This window comes from Anolis sagrei, chromosome 3 (assembly GCF_037176765.1).
Source record: "Anolis sagrei isolate rAnoSag1 chromosome 3, rAnoSag1.mat, whole genome shotgun sequence".
NCBI classification, from domain to species: Eukaryota; Metazoa; Chordata; class Lepidosauria; order Squamata; family Dactyloidae; genus Anolis; species Anolis sagrei.
The window spans coordinates 216,262,725-216,287,483 of record NC_090023.1 but is presented as its reverse complement, the minus strand read 5'-3'; the positions used below and the strand labels follow the sequence as shown (position 1 = coordinate 216,287,483).

General features: G+C 38.1%; 1 protein-coding gene across 8 annotated transcripts in view; it reads right to left on the bottom strand.

Annotated features, from left to right (window-relative positions):
• Nucleotides 1-24,759, bottom strand: part of BTRC (beta-transducin repeat containing E3 ubiquitin protein ligase) — a 139,716-nt gene that overhangs the window by 64,095 nt on the left and 50,862 nt on the right. For 6 of the 8 annotated variants that reach the window (XM_060768267.2, XM_060768268.2, XM_060768270.2 and 3 more), the window contains 2 exons: nucleotides 12,947-13,024; nucleotides 3,236-3,325 (listed from right to left, as the gene is read on the bottom strand). In XM_060768267.2, coding sequence (XP_060624250.2) covers nucleotides 3,236-3,325; nucleotides 12,947-13,024 — 168 coding nt within the window. Of the gene's footprint in view, nucleotides 1-3,235; nucleotides 3,326-12,946; nucleotides 13,025-24,759 lie in introns of those variants that run through there. The other 2 variants (XM_060768273.2, XM_060768269.2) reach the window with 2 other exon arrangements.

Here is a 24,759-nt window from a genome sequence, read left to right as displayed (position 1 = left end):
AGTTTTACATTTACATTTCATTGAAAGGCACCGCGTTGTTCAGGGTTATAAAAAAAATTAACTCCATCTATACAAAGGGAAGCCCCATAAGGGCTTAAACTTTCAATTTACATACAGTGAGTTTACAAAGCAAAATACATTTCACCTGTGAAACATCTAGCCTGTATGAACATTACTTCCTGCTTCACGACTGGTATCTGCATAAACAAATGAACTCTAATATCAAAACAGAAAGGGTTTGAGTTGGTGACATAGTTCTGTTACATACACTGTCGGGAGATATATCGAATTCCTAGAAAAGTGCAATTCCTCCACCAAAGAAACAAACCCACTGGCCGATAAATATGCAAACCATGTAGACAAGAATAGATACCCTAGAGAAGCAGTGCTTGGAAGGAACATGTCTTTTATCTGAGACCAGGATTCATTATCTAATTTTTTTGTCTCTGGCTTTCTTCTCATAGATGTTTATCAAGATCCCAGGGGAAATTAAGAGAGTTCTAATTTTTGTGGGCAGCCATTTTAAGGGCACACCTTTAATTAAAGGTGCTGCAAACTACATTTTGTAAGTGTATCTCCCTCATGCCTTCATGAAAGCCACATGGAAGTTCTGGTCAAACCAATGAGCTCTGAACAAAATAAAATTTTCTCACTGGAAGAGCTATGTGATGGGAAAATCTTACCAAGCTATTTTTTTTATATAATCTCAGGATGTGAACTGCAAACCAAGAGCTCAAATGGGAATTTTAAAAGAAAAAACAAAACAGGGCTGAACACTTGGAAAATAATAAGAAAAAAGCACTACTTGTACAAAATGTAAGAAAGACAATATACCAGTTTTAAAATACTCTAGGACAGGTTGAGCTTCTCTTATCCAAAATGCTTGGGACTAATATTTTGGATTTGTTTTGCAAATTTTGAAATAACATGGAGATGGGACCAAGTCTAAAAACAAAATTTATTTGTGTCATATGTTCCTTATATATATGTTATGGTCATTTTATACACAGTACGTTAATAATTTGCAGAAAACAGAAAGCTATTGTGCATGAAACTATCAGAAAGCAAAAAAACAAAAAACAAAACAAAACTCTATTCCAGTCAATTTTGGAGTATTTCAGATTTGGCTATGGGATGCTCAACCTGTATAAAATTATGCAAAATTGTACTTCATACTATCAGCTAGATGTCCCTTATACTATGAGAAGATCCAGTCATGAATCTATGTTCTCTGAAGCATCAGGGGGGAAAAGATGGCTCTATTCTCACCAATGCTATGAGCCCAAATTCTAACCATATTTTGTTCACTACATTATAACAGTTCTGTGATAATGAAGAAACTGAATTGGGACAAATGACACCTGGGGTCAACTTGATGCAGCTGTAGCCCAACTGAAGTGGAGACACCAATTCTGGTTTACATACCCATTCAACCACTTAGCTACAGTCTAAGCTGTAATATGTGTTCTGAACTCACTGCAGCTCCTAGCTACTGAATTGCACACTGGCAATAGCACACAGGGGCAGGCACAGTCTTATGCAGTTGTGGCTCTGAACAGCCTGGCCCTCCAGCACAATTTTATTTTCACATGATGAAATTCATGCAAAGGCATTCATCTCACTTTAGGGAGAGTTTATTGACTTGGATTGAACCAGCTTCCTACAGAGCTATGAACAATGGGCAATTGCCCAGGCTGTTCACACCCTGGCACTAGACTTAAATAGACCATTATACTTGGGAATTTTAGAATGACATCTTACGGAGACCAGTTCTGTGCAATGGGCAGTTTGACTGAAAGGTTGAAAAAAGCTAAACAGCATTATCCTCTATCACCAAGATATATTTAAAATTCCAATGTATGTCTCAGAAAGACAATTTGGCTATGACATATCTATAGATTTATCAGGCATATTCTGGAAAACAGGGATTACAAGAGGAAATTCTAAGGGAGGGGGATTAAGAAGAAGGTGCGAATTTTCCTATCTTCCATCCTGTTGGGGTGAGAAGAGGCGGGGGAAGATGCTGCGAAAGCACCAGCTGGTTTTGCTAACAGATGGCTGTATCCTCTGATCTGTCCTGCAGGGCTATCCTGAACTTCCTTCCAATGGAAACATGAAGCTTAAGCAAGGCTAAACATGCCCTTTTTATACACACTGTGTTGTAGCTGGAATGTTTTCCAGTCATTCACAATCCCTCAGACGCAGTTCTTGTTTTATAGGAGTTATATTTAGTTGCAGGGAAAGCTAAGGCAGGATGCACATTTCACCGAGAATGCTTCTTTTGATGTGGCAATATAAAATGGAACATTCCCAATTTGCAATCCCTTAGCATGTGTTTAAAACCAGAGGCTTCTTCAGCAGTGTTTCTATGGCCCGCTCTCAAAGGCCTCCATTGAGTATGGGAATCTCTGGGTTCCTACAGTGTGACTTTCATACAAGAGAAGGGTATCACATGCTCATAGTTTTAGCACATTTCAGTGCCAGAAGAGAGAAGGTGAAATGCAGATTTAGGAGGTGAAATGGCATGTTGTCCCCACTTTGTGTGTGTGTGTGTGTGTCAGGAGTGACTTGAGAAACTGCAAGTCGCTTCTGGTGTGAGAGAATTGGCCGTCTGCAAGGACGTTCCCCAGGGGACGCCCGGATGATTTGATGTTTTTATCATCCCTGTGGGAGGTTTCTCTAATGTCCCCGCATGAGGAACTGGAGTTATAGAGGGAGCTCATCCGTCTCTCCCCAGATTCGACCTTGCTGCACCACCGGGGGCTCCCACTGTCATGATACCTTTACTCAAATAGTTCTCTGTAATGAAAGCAAGTATGGTCAATTTCTTTTAAACAAGAGTGTATAAAAAGAAACAAATTAGGAATTGAAGGAAAAATGGCTAAGCCAGACCGTGTGTGTGTGTGTGTGTGTATATATGCCAGACCTAGGAATATATATTCAGTATATATTCCATCAATTGGGTCTAGAATTTCATTTTAAGAAACAGAATTGGTCTTTTAAACTAGGGAAATGAGGGAAAAACAGTATTAATTCTTAGGATGCACATAAAGCAGACTGGTCATTTATTAACAGTTATAGCAAAGGTTCCATAAGATTCTAGCGGTTCTAGGGCTATTTTGGATCAGATATGTTCAGAAACAATATTTTTAAAATGCAAGAATGCCTGTACAGTCTACACAGAACTTGTAGCTCACTGACCTAACACAACAGTGGTAGTCATTGCTTTACTTACTTTGGCCACACAGTTTTCAGTTTTCATAGTGGTGCTTCCTAAACATACTGCTTCCTGGTTTATGCAGAGTCTGGCACAGCTGTTATAGGTCTGTGAAGAGTGGGAAAAAGTGGTTTTGGATAAAAGATCTTAGGTTTTGCATGTATACAGTGCAACTAACTACATTCCTGCATTGATTGCAAACAGAAAATGAAACAATGCATTTCACAGTCCATCATACTGTTTAGTGCAGTATGACCCTCTTATTCATGGATTCAATATCCACACTTTCACTTACCCATGCTCCAAAAACTCTCCCCTCTCCCCTAGAAGTGTTTGCGGGTCACTTCAGGCCCTCCAGTGTGATTCTAAGGTTTACTTCTGGCCCAAGTATGGTCAGAAATAGGGATTACTATTACCAACAATTTTTACACATTCCCTGTGGATAAGGGATGCATACTGTATGTAATAGACATGTCACTCTCTAAGGACTTTAATCTTTAATATCTATAAAGCCAGAAAAAGAAATAGAAAATAAATTTTAATTTTAAAAAGAGGGGGAAGAGAAGAACATCACTGCCTCAAATAGCTAATTTGGATTTATCTAGTACCCTGTAGTTTAATAAGCTGTTGGTTGATTGGAGATGGACAGAAGATGGAGAACAAAATGGAAGGAGGAAAAGACTTGACCACAAGATTGGGTACTTTGGACAGGTCTGCTTGCACAACAAGATCTCCTCTTCTTCTGCTGCTTATCCAAATTACTCTTGGCATAAAACTCTCTTCTCCAAACAATGTTGGAGACACATGGCAAGGGACCATTCCACTGCTGGTGGAAAGATACGCCTTGACGCAACTCTTTGTTTGAAAGATGTTGGTGATAAAGATCATCCTCCCTATGCACAAACCTTCCTATATATAACAGAGAAATGTCCCACCATCATCCAGAGGAATTGTACTTTATTGACTGAAGTGTTCCAGAATTATGGGGAGCAGAACAAGACACAAAATAATATTTATATGATGTTAATGGTCAGGACAAGAAGCATAAAGAGCATGAGATAGCCCTTTATGTTCTTTGGATGATATATAGTATTGTAATTTACTAAAACTGGATGCTTCTTTTCACATCCAAAAATGTTCAGAAGTGCTTTACAGAGAAGCAAAAAAACAAAAAAACAAACAAAAAAACCCCCCCAAAATCGAAAGTATGCAGCAGTAACAGTGAACAAAATCATTTGAACCTGTCCACTGAACATCAGAAACAAAGAAGCTAACATGCTGCTTGTGGAAATAGAAACTGTGATGGAGTTTTTCCTTTCCACTTGGAACCATCTGTTGCTACTATTGCTAGATGAAAAATTTCCAGAAATTTAGAAGTAATTGGGGGAAGGGGATTTCATTTTTTTACAAACCCCAGATGTTTTCAGAAAAAATAAATAAAAGGAAAATGCAACGTAATCACCCCTTACAAATTGGAGGTCACTTTGGTACTTTAGGAACATAAAATGCATTATGTAGATTTTGGCTTGGCATAAAAATATTGTGTTTGATATAATAAAAGTACAGCTTTTTTAAAAATGGAATATACAGTGCTTTTCGAAATTTTGCTTTTGTTATGTTAAAATAAATATATAAGGTTCTGCTCTATAAGGAACACCTGAAGAATGAGTAACTTGTTTGTTTTTGCCAATTTATGAGGAGCAAACCAAACCAACAAACACACACAAAATAAAAACAGAAGACACTAACAACTTTAGTAGAACATTAGTAAAACAAATACAATTGTTTTGTTTCTGTTAATCCTCCATGATACCAAGTATACGTAAAGCATGTATTCTCATAAAAAGAACTGAGAAATGGAAAAACATGAGCAACGACAATTATATGAGACAGTGTACATTGTCTTATATAAATAGTTTGCTTGACACATAGCTTTTAGAATTAAAGTAGGGAATACACATATAAACTATATTTCAGTGCAAAAGCCCATGCTTAGAAGGTAGAACATTTTCTTAAGCCTTTCTCATCCATGTGCCATCCTATATCAAAGAAGGAATTCTTCAAGCTCCTTGAGAATAATTTATCCAGCAGTAGTAGCTAGAGGCATGAAGGACCACAAATGAAAACTCAAAAATACAAGGGGAGATCAAAATACATTAAAAATGAAAATTGGGAGTTGTAGAATATTTTCTTTTAGCATTGTGAGTGAAATAGTTTATAAACAAGATGTTTTCCTTGTAGCCTCTTCCAGAAGAAAAAAAATGATAGCAGCACTGTCATTCAATTTTAGAAATGTGAGTTAACCAAAAACATAGAATTAAAGAATTAACGCTGAAATCTAAATAAGAAATGTTTGTGATGAAAAAACTCTCATGTGCTTTGTAGATAATACTGTGATAATACCCACAGTTGTTGTCTCAGGTACGATTTAAAGAGAGAAGCTAAGGTTAGGGGTGGAATGTGTGTGATACAGTTGGGAGAATATTTCTCTGAAAGTAGCATCACCTTGATAACTTCTTTTTTTTAAAAAAAAAAAAAGATTTGATCAAAACTGCTGCCCAGTTAATCTGATATAACTTCTAACTGATTAAAATGTATTATTGATCAAAAACTCCTAACAGTAGAGCCTTAAGTACACAAAAAAGTTTCAGATTTTACCATCGTTTTGCCTTTGTGGGATTAACACGTACTGGCTAATAAAAGATTCCCAATTCGGTCCAAGCATCTCTTTCCCAGTCAACTCGAGAGGCCATTTCCAAGCCACAGGAAGCAATGTTTGAAATGGCAGCCTGATTCTGTGCCAGAGGCAGATAGCTTTGCGTTGGAGTGCTTTAATACAGTTTTATACTGCATATAAAGAATGCAAGCATAAACCAGTTTGTTGAAAACTACCCTTTTGGTGAAAGCTGACTATAATTCTGAACAAGTTTTCAATTTCCACACGACTGCTAGGGTAAAGCATTTTAAAGAGTTTAATTTTTACAGTGGCTCCAATGACACAGGATTATCTAACAAAGTAATGGCTAATCAATAGAGGGTTTAGTTGTCAGGTGAAACATATAACACACTAAAAGGGATTGATTGCTAGGCTCCTCCTTATTTACTGGAAGGTATATATTTAAAATGACACAAACTTGTTACCAAGCCGCATTCCTTTAACCTTGCAAAAGCTGTTTGAGATGGGTGTTAAGCAGCCTATAGCAAAACACACACTAATGGAAAAGAAAGCCTACAAACATGCAGGCACTTCAAATCATGTCAGGAGCAGGACTGCACGGAGAAGCACCAAGGGATAAAAATGCCGAATCCATTCCCTGAGAAAGTCTTACACAATTTGCAAAATTTGAACAAACTGTTCTAATTTGCGGTTAGACTGGGGTGCACTGAAAAAGAAAAAAACTAAAATTTCAAAAGGATTACAAAATTGCACATTTTAAAATCACCGTGAATGTTCAGTATTTATTTATTTATTTATTTATTTATGGCATTTATATGCTGCCCTTCTCACCCCGAAGGGGACTCAATGTTACACACTCTTAATGTGTTTAGTCAATAATGTGTTTAGTCAATATACACTCTTAATGTGTTTAGTCAATATTTTTCCTCTAGTCAGAGAAAACTACCATGAAATTATTTTTTAGAAATCATATAATGCATCATTATCAAGGGTTTGCTGATTCTGACTTTAAAATATCTAAAGGACCGACACATTATATGTTTGAATACGTATCTAAAAACGTAAGAAAAGAATGTGACAAACAGGGGATCTCAGACTATCACCCCACAATGGCCAAGGCAACCTATGCTACAATATACTAATGCCATGGTGAAGAAACCCTAACATTCACTGAATCTCTTGAGAAGTTTTCCAAGCTTTCCTTATAAAACAGCTTTCTTTTTTCTTTTCTTTTTTCTTTTGCAATCATGTGGACTATTGAAAAAGCCATTTCTTCCACCATTCATCCAAAAGATCCCCGTTTCTGAAGACAACATCACTTTTTAATGGGTGCAGGGACCTAAGTGTTCAATAAGACTTCTTCCCCCACTCGTCAATAATTACATGATTTATCAGAGAAATATTGTAAAACCACCACAAAATCCACTGCACAGTCTGCCGCCAAGTCATTTCCAGAGACAAGATTATTAAACTCTTTTTTTCATTGTTCAAACAAGGGCTTTTGTACCAAAGCACCAATTGCCAAGTGGTACGAAAATAGTTATTAGACTCTGAAGAATTCAGTGGAAGTGGGAAGTTATATAAACAAATCACTCCTGCAGATTCAGAAAGATAGCTTTCATCTCACTTATGGGGCCTTAGGAGACCTCCATTAATTACCCTTAAGGTCGTTCACACAGAGTACTTTTTGAAAGAAGGAAGGAAGGAAGGAACATTTCCTTCTAAAAGGTGCTTCTTCTAAAAGTATTAAATAATACAAGCAATTTTAAAAGCTTTAAAAAATAAATAGGTAATTTTAAAAGGAGGATGGAAATTAAATCAAGCTGCAAGGCATTACCCAGAACCCACTGTGATCAGTATTACTAAATTTAAGGCTACATTTCTAGCTCTCATAGCTCAAAACACTTGGGGAGGAGAAACTTCTCTGCAGGAAGTCACTATGACAAAATACAGACTAAGCCAAAATCAGGAACATTTACAAAAACATCCCCAAAGCTCAGTTTGTCACATTGCAATTACACCTTGCCTACTGTGGAGGCAAGAGTCCCTAATTTTGCCGCTAGAGGGAAGAATTGTCTCAACACATGGCAATAGTAGATGGAGAATGGGTTTTCCTGAGCAATTTCCATAACAATACTCCCTTGGCTGTATGTACCTTCTAATTACTCAGTACAATTAAAATGACTAACCTAAAAACAAAATGGGAATGGGAGAAAGGAAATACTCAGCTCATTTTTGAGACTTCATTATCTTGCCGTTTTGTTTGTCCTTCCTTATTTATTTTTTCTATCAAATGGAAAAGAAAAGGGTAGTGCCATTTTCTGTACTGTTCTTTCCTCCATCCATTCCCACCCTAGGAGGTTATTCAGTGAGGCAATATTGACAAAAGCAAGGAGAATTGAATTGCTTGTAAAACAAAAACTGAAAACAACCTTAAAAACACACTCACACACACAACCCCAAACAAAAGAGAAATGTCATGGTATTTAGCCATCTGGTAGCAGCGTGAAAACAAATTGTCCTCCAAAGAGCAGAAATACAGTATGTTTTCTCTCAGTTCACTGGCTTATGAATCTTGCTCTCTTCCCTGCTTTTAAAAAAATACCAAATAAAGCAGATAAGCCAATGTTTGTTGTGTTCAGATGCTGAAATGTTTATATCTATGCTCCATAATTCAAAGGGCACCCTAACCTGCTGGGCTGTCTCTATCTCCCCCCATGGATGTATCTCTAAAACCTATTTAAAAGTGTCTCAATTTTCTTCCTGCCAATGACAGCCTGCCTTTGCGTGCTGATTTTCAGAGGTTTAAATCCTTCATTTTATAAGGCTAGTCATTAAAAGGGAAGGTGGCATCCAAGTCAGTCATTTTTCTTCCCATTGACAATAGTTGACATTTCTCCAGCAGTGCACAAGGTGTTGAAAACCTGGCAGCTGTTACCTCCTAGGACGGAGCTCCTTTTTTATCCTCCTCTTGACAGTTTAACTCAATGGGTCAGCACCTTTAAAGACTGCAAAGTATCACTGAAGTGGATGGTCGGAGTTGAATTACTACACCCTCGCTAATCAATGTAAACCCTCACTGCAGGTGAAACTCTTCATCTATAGAAGTGCATGGAGGAGGAAAATGCAATGCCCTACAGCCAGATGGGTTTTTTCTTGTTTTTGTTTAAAGAAAGGGACACACTAACAAGGGGACAGTCACTTTGTTAGTTCCTTGGCCTCTCTCATGGCTCTGAGGCCCCAGGGTTCCAACCACACAAGAGAAAAGGGTTCAGCATACACGTAAACACTTAAAGAAATATAACTCGAGAGATGGCAGCATGCTGTTTTCAAAGAGTTGAGAATCCTGTTCAGAGCTTTATTTATTACTATCCACGTTCACTGGGCTTTAAGTGGACATGGAAACAAAAGGTCAGGAGAATAGATAATGTTGGCAATTCACTCTGGTGCAGGGGAACACTGAAAAGCAGCACATCTGACAGCCAGGACCAACATTAAAGGTTGAGGGAGGCCCAACAGGTTCTCAAACTACGAAACTACGTCTCTGCTGAGAAGTCGCAAATATTTCAAATAATAAAGCCTCAAATCTATGCTCCATAATTGTGCTCCAATTTCTGCTTAGTTAGAAGAGAAATAAAACAAAGGTTTTTAAAAATATTAACCAGAAAGGGCACACATAATTTATGAGCACTTCTAATTTTTCCTAACAAGTATTAAATATTTGATAAACTATTTGGGTTCTATTCCAATATCCTTCCCATTACTCATACCCCATTCTACAGTAAGTTATGAAGTGATGCATCTTTTACTCTGCCTCAGCCTTATTATGTCTACTTGTAAGCATCCTATGGTTGGTTATGCCTGTAAAATTATACAACCTAACAAAATGGCAAAAGCCTTTAAGCCCTTTAAAATTCTTGACATTTTACCCATAAGACTGCAATGTTTGCACTAGTGAATTCATGAAAGTATTGATGTTGGAAGGAAGATGAAGACAAAAGCTTCACGGTGACAGGGAGACAATGATGATTGTTACACTTTCATTTCATATGGAAGCTCTAGCAATTTTTTTTTTAAAAAACCCACAATGCACGTCATTGCAATTCTACTGTTATCAGCACTTCCCCATATGCACCCCTGACACAATTTCCTCTCCATAGAGACTCCTCCTATTTGCCCCACAGAGCAAGTCCTGACAGCAAAAAGGCACTTCATTATTACCCCATTTGAGCAAAGGAGGTAAGCTTTCTTTAAACAACTTGCATTGTGTCAATCTTTTTATTAAGACAGTAGGGTAATCAAGTTCAGGGCAGCCCTGGACAGCTGCCCTGTGACCTATGCTTACTGACCCTTGCTATTCATCACTTTCCTTTGGAGAAGGAGGGCAAACTCCTGGGGAGTGACCACCACAATAGACAGAAACAAGCCAACAATAATATGGTTCCTGCAAAGAGAAAAGGAAAACCCAGATGGCACGGCAATAAATTTACAAATCTGCATTCATGGCTCTGTTTAACAAACCCCACAGCCAAAAGGCGCAAAGATCCCTGGAGAGCTTCCCCCTCATTGGTTTCCAAAGGCTAGAGTACTCTTTCTTCCCCTCCTTCGGATGAGAAGCCCCAACTTTTCAATGGAAAGGAAGCCCTTAAAATAACAAATGCCCGACCTAATCAATCTACCATTCTGATCCAACGCTAAATGATGGGTACTGAAAACTAATTACAGGTTTTGGCAAGAATGTTGCATTTAAAATGGAAACACACAGGTTAAAAAGGCACTGAAGCATTTGAGAGTCTTTCTAGAAAAAAAAGCTGCACACATGCACAAAGCAGGACTCATACCAGGAATCTTATTCAATAATTTACACATTTATTTTTTAAATGAATCAAATTAGTCCCATGTGTGACCTGCTGGTCCATCTGTATTCACTGGACTTAATGGGCACTCCTTTCACACTAGCTTCAGTTTGAAGTATGAGAGAGATAAATTTAGTTTAATTTTCAACAGATCAAGCTATCCATTTTCCAAATGGACCATCTGGATCAGCCTATTAAAATTAATTTATAACTTAGCAGTGAGAACATTCGTTTGTTAGCTTAAACGTTGTTGCCAAAAACTTTGTTCCCTTGTAATGGTTCTACAAGACTTCACATACCCACTAACACACAATCATACCTCTCACCACCATGCTGTTTTTATACCACCACCATCACCCATTTTCTATGAGAAGTAACTGATTACGCCTACCCATATTTATTTTTCTAAACCTCTGGCAGATGGAGGATAACAGACACTGGTATTGGTCTTCATGAAATGTAACATACTTAAATGTACCTCGTATAACAGCTCTGCTTTGGAAATGCAAAGCTGAATTGATCTCGGTACTGTCAGTTACAAAATACTGCACACCATTAGAGTTTTGAGTCACCACAAAAGCCAGCATTTGGCTAGAAGAAAATATACCTTTATATTATTATTATTAAACTTAATTTATACCCTGCCCCTCTCCCCGAAGGGACTTGGGGCGGCTTATAGAAAAGCAAACAAATGAAGTAAATAATATAACAGAGAGAATAATCACAAATCAATTAATAAAAACAAAATAGCACAACAGTGTAAACATGAATAAACAAACAATTTAATAGACTATTTAGCCCTCTAAAAGTAGTGTGTGTGTGTACACACTGTTTAAAACCAGCCAATTCCTATGTCAGGGTATCCAGCATTATAAGTTCTCGTTCTAATATCCATTTGAAGTCCTGTCTGATAAAGTAGTTGATACCCTTAGCCATTATCAAAAGCCAGTTAAATAGCCAGGTTTTCAACTCCTTCCTGAAAGTTATAAGAGTGTGATCTTAAAGCCCAAGCAGGTTCATAAGGAGAGATGCAGTCACATAAATAGGCAGGACCCGATCTGTGTAGGCTTTTATAGGTAATGACCTGCACTTTGAATTGGCCCAAGAAGCAGATCAGAAAACCATGAAGCTGCTTTAAGTGGGGGGTAGTATGTTCCCTACAATCCGCCCCGTTCAGCAGTGTAGCTGCAGATCTTTGCACTAATTGTAGCTTCCGGACCATCTTCATAGGCAGCCCCACGTAGAGTGCATTGCAACAATCCATATGAGACGTGACTAAGGGATGGACCACCTCTCTTTTCTTTCTTTAAAATGAAGACTTTATACAATCTACATAGTTCAAAAATGTATGTTTTTTTCTTCATAAAAGGACTACAACTATTTCTTCTGAGTACTCCTATTTCTTAATGAAATATCTTGTAAAGTGTTAAAGGGAGACTTTCTCTTTGTTCTTGTCTGAGACTTCAGTGGGGTCAGGAACATATCTGAGCATTTGTTTAGTTCAAATTAATACGATCACACAATAAATAAGAATTAAGACATGTTTATTGAACCTTTGCCTAAAGATATTACAACCTCACTACTACACAAGAGGTGAAGCAGAATGTAGAAGATATGAACATCTATTTTGAATGTAAAATGACCAGGTGGATCTGGAATGGAAAAAACATCCTTGCCTGGCTAATCATCAAGTCTTCCTTCAAAGCTTTACTGAAATAAGATATAGAGCAGGGTTCCCAAACTCTAGTCTTCGAGACGTTGGAACTTCAAATCTCAGAAGCTTCAGCTTCCATACACAATGATCTGGGAGTCTAAGAGCACCCAGAAGACCAGAGTTTGGGAAACACTGATCTAGAGCAAGCCTGCACAACCACAAACGGGTGGCCCTCCAGAGGTTTGGGACACCAAACCTTCAGAACCCCTAGCCAGCATGTCAAATGGTCAGGAATTCCAGGAGGCGAAGTCTAAATCACCTGGAAAGCTGCAGGTTGTGCAGGCCTGATCTAGAGGGAAGCTCCCATGTGACTCTGGAAAGACACTGCCTCCAAGAATGCTTTTCAGTAAAACGGGTTGGAATTACTGGAATGGATAATGTCTCTATATAGTTTGTATTTTTAAAAATAAGCTAAAGAGAAACACATGTTTCAAGCAGAGGAGTGAGGAGAGGAATTCAGTAGAGATGAATCAACGGCATACCTGCCTGAGTGCATTCTTCTCAGGAATGATCTTCCTTGGGGGTTCATCATTGTTACAATCTTCTTTGTCAGATGAATTCTATGAACAAGACAGGAGGGGAAAGGGGAAAATTATTATTATTTTCAACAAGCAATTGAGAAAACATCTACACACTGTATGTTTTGGGTGGCACTACATAGGAAATAGAACTCTGTTCTCTCTGTCAAGGACATTTCTCGTATAAATTGATGATTTATTTATTTATTCCTTTTTGTCCGACACATATTTGCAAGGGTTAAATGGAGGAGGTAGTTGATACGCACAATTCATATGACATATCCTGAAAGTAACAAGTCACTATAAATAAATTCTGACAGCAGTATGGTTAAACAATTGAGATTACAATTTTGCATTAGACTGATGTTATAACAATATGCCCCACCCTATACTATAGTTAATCCATACATACAACTACTAGAAATAAACTTTCTCGTTCATTAGCAAGGGATACCATACTAGTACATGCTTGATGAAAACAATTACCGGTGTTTTGCTTATGGGGAGTAGGCAAAAGGTCAAAAAGGTCAATTTGGCTTCATTTGCCCAGAGAAGTTTTCCCCAGATGTTTTCTGTACCTCCCACATGCTCTTTTGCAGATTACAAATGTTACTTGATATAGGTAGGGGCTACCATGTGGTAGTGGTTTGAGAGCTGGCCTACAACTCTGGTGACCAGGGTTTGAATCCCTACTTTCCCATGGAAACCATTAGACAAATCACATTCACTCAGCCTCAGAGGTAGGTAAAAGCATCGTCTTATCAAATTTTGCCAAGAAAACCCTGTGATATGTTCACCATAGGTTGGAAATGACTTGAAATCACACAACTTAAGTTGTTTAACAGCTTTCCTCTCATCATTTCCCCATAAAATCCAGATTTTCTGGGAATTGGGTAATAACTACCCCTTTCCCACCTCAGCTATACCTCTATCTCTTTTGAGTTAACACTTGGTTGTGTCTTTGACGAATATCCTTCACTAGGTAAAATCACAGCTGAGACATATTTCTTCTATGTTACAATCATGGATATAATACTGTTCCTGAAGATATTCATAGTTCGTTATTTTTTTTAAATAACCCAACCCCAATCAGTGTTTTTGCACAACTTTATCTGGGACTTGTTTTGATAGCTTTTTTGGTTTTCATGATGTTGCTTATTTAGATATGTTCCTCAACAAACTCTGGGTCTTACTGAAGCAGGTGTAGTTAAATCTGATATGATGTGGCACTGAAACTGCACACACATGGCATGCCCTGCAAAAGAGATGAATACCTATGGAAGCTATACATCATTGTTGTTTTTGCTTTATGACCATAAGCAATATTTTGCAAATAAGCCTTCAACTCCAGGTTATAATACCAAAAAAAGAGATGGAAAAATTAAAGGGTGCATGTGAACACTTATGTAAGGCACTTTGGTCGTGTCAGGAGCAAGTCGCTTCTGGTGTGAGAGAATTGGCCGTCTGCAAGAACGTTGCCCAGGGGACGCCTGGATGATTTGATGTTTTTATCATCCTTGTGGGAGGCTTCTCTCGTGTCCCCGCATGAGGAGCTGGAGCTGATAGAGGGAGCTCATCCGCCTCTCCCCAGATTCGAACCTGCGACCTGTTGGTCTTCAGTCCTGCCGGCACAGGGGTTTAACCCACTGCACCACCGGGGGCTCCATGTAAGGCACTGCATATAAAGAACAGTAACCACAGAGTTCATCTCATTATCTTTAAAAATGTAAATGCTCACTGAGAGTTAATATGGTATAGCAGTTTGAAAGTTAGAGCAGTACACCAGAAACAAGAGTTGAAATCCATACTAAGCCATGCAAACCCAATGGAAGATCTTGGCAACTCAAATTATCTCAGCCTTAGATGAAGGCAATGGCAAAGTTCCTCTGAATATTTTTGCTGAGTAAATCCTTTGGTTGTAATGTGCCCTAATTGGGGCACATTACAACAAAAATGCTCATTTCCATACATTCAATATAATATTTGAAAAATCAATGAACTGTCATGAACAACCCATATACTACCATCACTGGTCCATCTATGCCCAACATTGTCTACTTTCACTCATGCTAGCTCTTCCAAGGTTTCAGGCAGAGAATTGTTTCCAGCCCAGCTATCTAAGACCCTTCAACTGGCAATAGCATTAAACTGAGACAAAGCAATTTGCAAAATTACTGATCTATGCCCCCTTGTGTGCATGCTCTGCCATCAAGGTAAAGATCAGAGTTTTACCCTATATACCTGCTCCTCAAAAATCTTCCACAATTACAAGGGTGTCTAAGTAATGTTGAAAGACAGTATGCAATCCATTATTTTGAAATGCAAGTGACTTCTCAGGCACTCTTTTATGGGGGCAGTGCTTACAGCCAAGCCCATAAAACATGACCAGTAAAACTGTTTCATTCTCTTACAGACAGCGTTTCTGTCTCCATCATCCTTGATCACTACACACAATGAAAAGAAGTGATGGGAGCTGCTGCCTAACAACATGTGGGGGCTCACAGCTGAAAATGGCCTCATTTGGCAGAAATATGATGAACTGGTGATCTTGTTTTTTCACAGAAATTACACTCAAAAATCAATTATCATAATATAAAAATATTTTATTGATGTCTGATGCCTTCCCAAGATGCATTATAAGATAAAAATGTTAATTTTAGAATTTAGAAATGTAGAATGGAAACTACTGAGCTGATAATAGTAAACTGGTTGGTAGGGAAATTCAAATTTATCTTTTTAATTGTAGAATAAATATCAAGATAAGCATAAGAGAATAGTAAAGCACCATGCCACCGGGACAAAATAGTTTAGTGTGCTATGCACCAACACTAGCGATCCGGACATTCTTTGAGAGCTGAAGAGGAACATAAAAACATTGTAAATAGGCAAATAAATGTTTCAAAGTGTACAAAAAGCTTACAGGATTTCTACCTAACAAGCTATTTACAGAACATAGAATCAAAGAGTTGGAAGAGACCTCATGGGCCACCCAGTCCAACCCCCTGCCAAGAAGCAGGAATATTTCATTCAAATCACCCCTGACAGATGGCCATCCAGCATCTGTTTAAAAGCTTCCAAAGAAGGAGCCTCCACCACACTCCGGGGCAGAGAGTTCCACTGCTGAACGGCTCTCACAGTCAGGAAGTTCTTCCTCATGTTCAGATGGAATCTCCTCCCTTGTAGTTTGAAGCCATTGTCCTAGTCTCCAAGGAAGCAGAAAACAAACTTGCTCCCTCCTCCCTGTGGCTTCCTCTCACATATTTATACATGGGTTTCATATCTCCTCCCAGCCTTCTTCAGGCTAAACATGCCCAGCTCCTTAAGTCGCTCCTCATAAGGCTTGTTCTCCAGACCCTTGATCATTTTAGTCGCCCTCCTCTGGACACATTCTAGCTTGTCAATATCTCTCTTGAATTATGGTGAAATCGGACACAATATTCCAGGTGTGGTCAAACCAAAGCAGAATAGAGGGGTAGCATTACTTCCCTAGATCTAGACACTATGCTCCTATTGATACAGGCCAAAATCTCCTTGACCTTTTTAGCCACCGCATCACATTGTTGGCTCATGTTTAACTTGTCGTCCAGGAAGAGTCCAAGATCTTTTTCACACGTACTGCTCTCAAGCCAGGCATTGCCCCCCATTCTGTATCTTTGCATTTCGTTTTTTCTGCCTAAGTGGAGTATCTTGCATTTGTCCCTGTTGAACTTCATTTTGTTAGTTTTGGCCCATCTCTCTAATCTGTCAAGATCGTTTTGAATATTGCTCCTGTCCTCTGGAGTATTGGCTATCCCTCCCAATTTGGTGTCATCTGCAACTTGATGATCCTGCCCTCTAACCCTTCATATAAGTCATTAATAAAGATGTTGAACTGGGCCCAGGATTTGATCAAAGTATCTCATCGGAATGAATAGCAAGAAAATTCACATTCAACAAAAAAGTAAAATACTGAGCAAATGTTGAAGTATAAAATAAGTAAAATTGGAAGAATATTATGGCAAATTGATATGTAAGTACTTTTCTAGAAAAAAATATTTATTTGTAATTGTAGTGCAATAACAGATAGGAAATATGTGAAATGAATTCTGGAATGGCACTGGATAATAATTTTGGATGGTGTGATTTTAATAGTGATTGTGATGTTTAAATGTTTGTTTTAAGGCATGCTTGTTCGAAGGCATTGAATAGTTGACTATATGAACACCGCCTTGAGTCCCCTACAGAGTCAGAAAGGTGGGGCATAAATAGGGTAAATAAATAAATACTTTTAGTCCATACACCTCTTTGCTCCTATGCCTTTCTTTCAGGTGCAATACATCAACAAATCCCATGGCCTTTTAGTTGCCTATCCCAACATGCTTCAAGTTTACCAATTTCTTTCTTGAAACTAAAAAGCTAATTTGAAGCCTTTGTTTCATTCATTATCTTTATAGGTGGCAAGACTAAGAGGTTGGCTGAACAAAGACCAGACAATGACTGCCAAGTGCATATGGTAGCTCACAGCTTGCCATCGCCCCATTCTACTGCACCAACACAGCAGACTATTAAAGAGGAGCGCTGTTCATGCACTTTTGTCAGCAAGTTAAGTTACGCTTCGCAAAGGCTGAAAGACTGGAAAACATTATCCTCTTTAAGAAGCAAAGATGGAGCAAATCACTTAAAACTGAAAATCTTTGTTCCAGGTGGACAACAAGGTTTAGAACATTTCTGAAACAGAATTTGCAATTGAAAATTCTTTTCAGTGGTAGGCATGTTTTAGGTGTGACCCGTGTCTTAAATGTACAACAGATATATATGTGTGTGATCCTCACTGAATCTTCCTAGAGTTTCCACAAACCTCTATGAAGATCATAGTTGGATGTCCTGGAGAAATATATGGTCTTAAGAGCACACATTAGAAATCTTTGCTTCTGACCAACACTTTTTACTGTAACATCCAGAAACAGCTGAACATAGTATTCAGAAGCAAGAATGAAATGTGCATCAAGAAAACAAAAGGAGATGTGATTAAACATCCAGACAGCTTGTTATTGTACGAAGCTTGAACTTTTATTTTCACCACTGGGTGAAACTATTCGTATTTGACAAACTTGCTTGCTAAGGTTAGCAAGCAAATGCTATAGTATATGGAGACTTTCTGACATGCAAATCTTGCACACCAGATATTTTTTCATTTATAGTAGTGATGGACAATCTTCTGGCTTGTAAAATAGTTGGAACCTGATGAGCCACATCCAAAGAAATAAAAGTAAAGTATACAATAGGTCCAATTGGAAACTTATCCACTGACCACAGATCACCAACGGATTCACAGTAGATTCTGATCTAGCTTCTGTCACCTTTTCGCTTGACTATGGACAACAGAACGCTATGAACTGTATCATTTTGTATACCAATTTATTTTCTGATATGTGCTCCTGAAATATTCCTTCATATCCATCAATTTCCTAAAGTAACAGAAGAAACTTAGTAGTCTCAGCACAGACTACATCTTCTCACCAGATAAGTAGCATTCAGAATTACTCCATGATTAGTAAATGCTATTTAGGAAAACCCCTTGCTCCTCATGGATGACATAGATGGAGAACTAGATAAAACCAAAATGGCACTGCCTTTCCACAGTAATGGGAAATTCTTCAGGCACCCACAGAGGTAACTGTATACATGGACATCACGTGGTGATCAATAAATAAATCTTAACACAAAGCATGGAGCTCTTTTCTTTGCCAAAACAACACAAGGAACAGATAATGGCACAGTCTTTAATACAAAAAATTAAAGAAAAACACTATATCAATCATTGTGCCAAAATGAAACCTGAATAATTTAGAGATCATGTGAAATAGTTTTCATAGAATAATAGAGTTGGAAGAGACCACATGGGCCATCTAGTCTAATCCCCTGCCATGCAGGAAAAGAACAATCAAAGTACCCCTGACAGATTGCCATCCACCCTCTGTTTAAAAGCTTCCAAGGAAGGAGCTTCCACCACACGCCGAGGCAGGGCGTTCCATTGTTGAACAGCTCAAAATGGTCAGGAAGTTCTTTTTAATGTTCAAGTGAAATCTCCTTTCCTGTAATTTGAATCCATTGCTCTGAGTCCTAGTTTCCAGAGCAGCGGAAAACAAGCCTGCTCCCTCTTCCTTATGACAGCCACTATCGAAATATTAAGCCTAACTAGCCAGGAGCCAATAATGCACTGGGTTGATGGCAGCAACATTGTCAGGATGGAATGTAAATAACAGTAAATAACGAGATACAAATCCCATATTAAAAATGCTTGTGTCAACTAAGTTTTCAACATGTAGCTTTAGCCATAAGCTTTCCTATCTCCTTTCTCTGGAAAAAGTGAATCAAAACGTAACTTCCACTGTCACAATATAGAGCAGACTCTCTCAATTTGGTACATTCTAGATGCATGAAACATCTCAAAATATCTCATACATTCTGGTTGCGGGAATATGGGAGCTCTAGTCTAAGAGATGCGGATGCATCAAATTGGGGAAGGATGAAGTAAAAGGCCAAAGGCAAAAACAGTCGTAACATTTGAGGAAGCTATGCATGGGGTTTGAGAGCTTAATTCTTATTTTAGTAGAATAACAATACTAATTGTAGACACTGAGTCAAAAAGCTCTTCTTTTTTTGCTGGAAGTAATAGGGAAACATGTTTTTGTGATAGAAAAGACAATTCTTAGAAACTGCTCACAGGTTGCCCCTGTGTGAGAAAAACTAAATTAACGAAGAGTTTACATTTTTAATATAGATGCCACATCATGAAACCTAACCACTTCACCCATAACCATTGCCACAGTTACATCTGTGCATCTAAACTGTGACATTGAGCATTTCTTCCAACCTATCCAAAGAAATGCTAGAATTAGATATAATGGATGGGTGAAAACATTCCAAAGGGCCATCAGCTGAAGAGAGCCACCTTTAAGACTGCCTCATGTCTCACAGCAGGGGTCATAATAATGCCAACTGGGGAGGTGCCCCCCCCCCCCCCATGGATGGAAAGAGAAAAGGGCTGTGTTTGCCAATGCTAATTATAAAGCTATACAGATGTAGCAGTTTTTCAGATATCAAGATGTGTGTGCATGTGTATGTGTCTGTAATAGACACAAGGAGAAAGAAACCATGTCTATGCAGAGAGTACTTTTTTATGCTTTCAAATCCTTAATCCTGTTTGGAGCTGTCAGTGGGGGTTAATGGAAGCTTTGGATAGGAGAATTCCAATCTGGTTGGCAGATGGATAGGTTGGTTATAGCTGCATAACTATGTCTTGCCTGCAGGCACAATTCAGAACACTGTTAAAGCAATATAAAGTCGCTGTCAAGCTGAACCATTTGGATCAGTAGCAAGGAGAAATAATAATAAAAGGAGTTCATTTCTGGGCCTTGTGTGTTCATGGTAGTATGCAGAAACTGATTAATTGTTGTCATGTGCTGGTCGGCTGTACCTCTGATTCCTACTTCTGGAGTAGATTTTGCATGCTAATATAATCATTCTCCCTCTTGAGACATTAGCAAATAATCAAATGAAAAACAGGATCATAATTTACTGAGATTCGGGCAATTCTCTATGCAAATTTGACTTGTTATTGCTGCTGCCTCGTTAATCTGAATGCCTTTGACAAACTCCTTTGATTTATGAACTCATGACAACTCCAATGTGTATATATTTTGCTAGATTGACATTATCATTAAGAGTGGGTGGACTGAGCTCACATGAATGGCTGATTTTATTCGCTGGTGTCGGCTGCTCAACAGCTGAGCATCTCCTTTGCACAAAGCCCCCAAGCGCCAGGCTCTTCCCATCTAGCCATCCATTCATCATCTCGATGTTAATTGGCCCAGGCTTTAAGCAAATTTTCAACACGATTTAAAGGCATGATGACACTGATTACTGACCCTCTGCCATACGGTGCCTATTGATTAACCTGACAGAGATGATGAGCTTGAGGGAAACTAGGTGTGTGGGGACCTCAAAAGGGGGATGGATATATATATATATATATATATATATATATATATATATAGAGAGAGAGAGAGAGAGAGAGAGAGAGAGAGAGAGATTATGCAGGCAAAACACTTGTCATTATCCCAGAGGCCAGAATTTGTGCAGAACTGGTCTTTAAAAGATGCTACTGACTTTAAAACCTGTTTCCAATAAGGAAGATGCATACTGCTTTGAGGGAGAAAACCAGTTACAAATGTCTTGTCATGTGTATTTTCCTATTTTGGCAGAGCTTCTGGTGACAAACAAATCTTTTCTAAACAAGTAGGACTTATCCAAGGCACCATGTATGAATACACATTAGTTCAAAAGACAAGACTGTGTGGATTACGGAAGAAAAAAGCACTGTGCTAGTAAGAAGAAGTAAATGTGTCTAGCCTGACAAAAACAGTTCTGGTCTATAAAAGTGAGATATAGTAAATAGCCCAGTCAGGTCTCAACTAATTTCATAAGGAACCCAAGGACAATCTAAAGGTCAAACATAACATTCTAGATGCTTTGAGAGGTTCACATTTAGTTTCCTAGCATTCCAGGAAAGGGAGGCTATGTGTGTGTATGTGTATACAACCTGAATTTCAGTACATTGTCAGAAAACACAAAAGGTGAGGGCTGGAAAAATTCATTTGAATTACTTTGAGACTGCCATGGCATGGATTAAAGAGGAGAAAGGAAATAAACACTAGTCTAATGGTTGCAGGAGAGTAAAAACTGCTATAGTCCCTTTCCAATAACCTCTGCAAGTGATAGATGAGTCCAAGAGCCCTGCTACTGTAAAGGGACCGTCAGCATCCCGATTTCATAAATGCAGTTTGGCAGTTTATAAATCTCAGCTATTTCAAAAACCACTAGTTGGAAAACTGACACGGCTCATGTGAAAAAGGAAGTAAACATCTTTACAAAACTTATGGGCTCAACATCCTATTAAACCGTTTAGCAGACTTCCTTCTCCCAGCTCAAGAGGAATTAAGTACCTATGACCAAAAGGCAGTCCTTGTAACACTAGGAGGGATTAATGGTGGAGAAAAACAGAAACAAACCACAAGACTAACTGAAGCTATACAAAGCAGCTTGTCCCATGGGGAGTATCCCCAAAGAGGGACATGGCAATGTAGATCCAAATCTCTATTCAAAAGAACTCTTGTGGGCTATTTAAAACACATTGCAACAAAACCGAGATGTTGGCGGCATTTTTAGTCTTTCTGAGCTTCATGTAAGTAAACATTATTTGTAGGATGCTTATATTTAGGCTAATTTGGTACCAGTTTACACTAGAACTGATTATGAAGGGAACATGGGAATGTAACAAACTTTACAGCTCGCTCTACTCATTTGATTCATTTTTATGTGAGATTGGTTTGTTGCCTACTAAAGAAACAATGAGCTGTTGCTCATGCAGTCTGACTCTGGAGTTTTTAAGGCAAGCTGCTGAGAACCGAATCAGCAATTCATATTTGGAGGAGGGGATGTATGTCAAGTCTATGTGTCATTATGGCAACCTTTTCTTATTTTATGAAGTCAATACCATATATTTCCTATTTTGTAGCATATCTCAAAATGCCACATCAGCATGCTTCACTATAATAAAACAGGATATTAAAACCATACAAAAACACACAGCATAGGCAATCACATTACTTCTTGTTCGTTCCTATTTATTATGTTTGTTTTTGAAACTATTACAGTTAAAATACTTGAAAGTTCAGCTTCTACAATTGTCTGCCTAAAAGCCTCCTGTGTGAAAATTATATTTTCCAAAAGATTTAAGATCAACCCCATCATTTAAAAAAAGAAGAAGTCTAGATCACTAGATATGCCTAGTCTCTGTTGTTCTATTATAAACAAGGCATGCATAATTTTCAGTCCCAGGAACCAAACACTGTTTTATATTTATTCTTATGACTTCAGAAAGAATAGAACGCGGTAGTTTTTAAAACACTGAATTTTCCTATTCTCACAAGCTAGCTGGCCGGTTGCTTTTAAAATACATTTTGATGGGATCATATTATATACATATACATCCAGAGAACTTTGAATATAATTTTCTACATATTAACCAAAGAACATTCACTTCTCCTAATCAGGACATCTGGTTATTTTTATAACTGACGTCTGCATTAGGCAAAGCTGTTTCTTAATTTTTCTTAACAGGAGGTTAAATCAGTGCAACAGAAACCTTCAGGACCTTAAGGAATCCTTAATGATTTTCAAAACAATTCGCCTCTTAAAGACTGCTTTACCAATATGTATTTTTGTTGTCTTTCCAGATAGCACATTTTGATAGCTGAAAAGTCAAACAATATTTACCAGCGTATTCTTAAAACCATTTGAAGCATAAGACAAAACAAAGGAATTTGTCTTTAAATTCTCTTTCCAATATGATTGTACCATGAAATCAGTCACACATACCTAGAATTAAAGCTATTATGACATAGCTCTAAATCTGAGTTTCTGTTCTCTGAAGTTTACATTTTCTTCCCTGCTTTCAACAATGATAGACATATATTCCCATCTATATCACTGCTGAATCCACAGTCAGCTAGCTTTCTAGAAGCATGCAAGGCACAATCGGTGGGTATAGTTTCAGCGTGGAACTCAAGAACACATGCAACTGCAGCAATTTTTATTGATCTACTGTGCTTCCATTCCATTGTTTGAACCTACAATACTTTTGAAATCATTGATTCCAATATGAAAATACAATAAAATTAAAAATTAGCCATTCATTCAGTTCTCCATAGTGTAATTCAAGATTTTTCTGAGTACTGGTGACAACTAATTGAAGGGAAGAACAGTAGGTTATGAACTTCAGTGACATGCCAAGGGTGGGGTGGAGGTTAAAGGTATATTTCTAGTAGTAACAAGAGGCAGCAGGAGTCAAAAGGTGTGTGGAGGATTTTTAAAACTACTTTTTATTCATTCAAATTCTCTAGACATAAATCCATTTTCTTTTTTCAGTATTTATTATAGCTTCACCTGGGAATTGAAAGCATTTAGCAAATTAAAACATTAGATAATTTCAGTGCATATTTTCATTTCTCTACATACATCTACTTAAACATCTCTAACAGAGATACAATCCTGAATCTGATGCCCTTTAAAAGTTAGCTGGGAACTTATTTTTCCATTGCAAAACATATCTAACAGTTCTTTGATTTGTGCCTGTTCTCAAGTGCCACCTTTAGTTCTCTGGCTCACGGAATCACATCTCCAAAGCAACCTTGTTTCCTTGTCATAAGTCCCAATGTAAAACTCTTCCTCATAAAAGCTATGGGAAATAATGATTCCAATTCAATATGGGAAATTTCGACAGATGCAGGGGATAATTTTCCTCTACTGGAAATATCAAAAAATGGCAACACCCCATAATAATTTCAAAACATTGACTTCTTTTTGTTTTGAAAAACAGTTTTCAGTGTTAAACAATGCACTTACTTAAAAGGAGGAACTGCTCTTCCTGGATGTTTCAAGGAGAGGCAATTCCCCCTTTTTTGCCAGGAAAAAGGCAGACTTAGGGAGGAGTGAGGACTGCATGATCGGATGGGGGAGGTCTCAGAGTTGTCCCAAAGATGCATAACAAAAAAACAAGCTGGGATGCTGTTGCCAGTGATAATGTGAATTTAGACATAAGGCTTAGGAGAAACGAGTGCTGGGAGTGTATGACTGAAGGATAGATGCCCTGCTACAGCATGTTTCGATTTAATGGTCCTCCTCACTTCTCACAGTCTGCTTTTGTAAGCTGTGATAAGAGCAGCTCTTGTCTT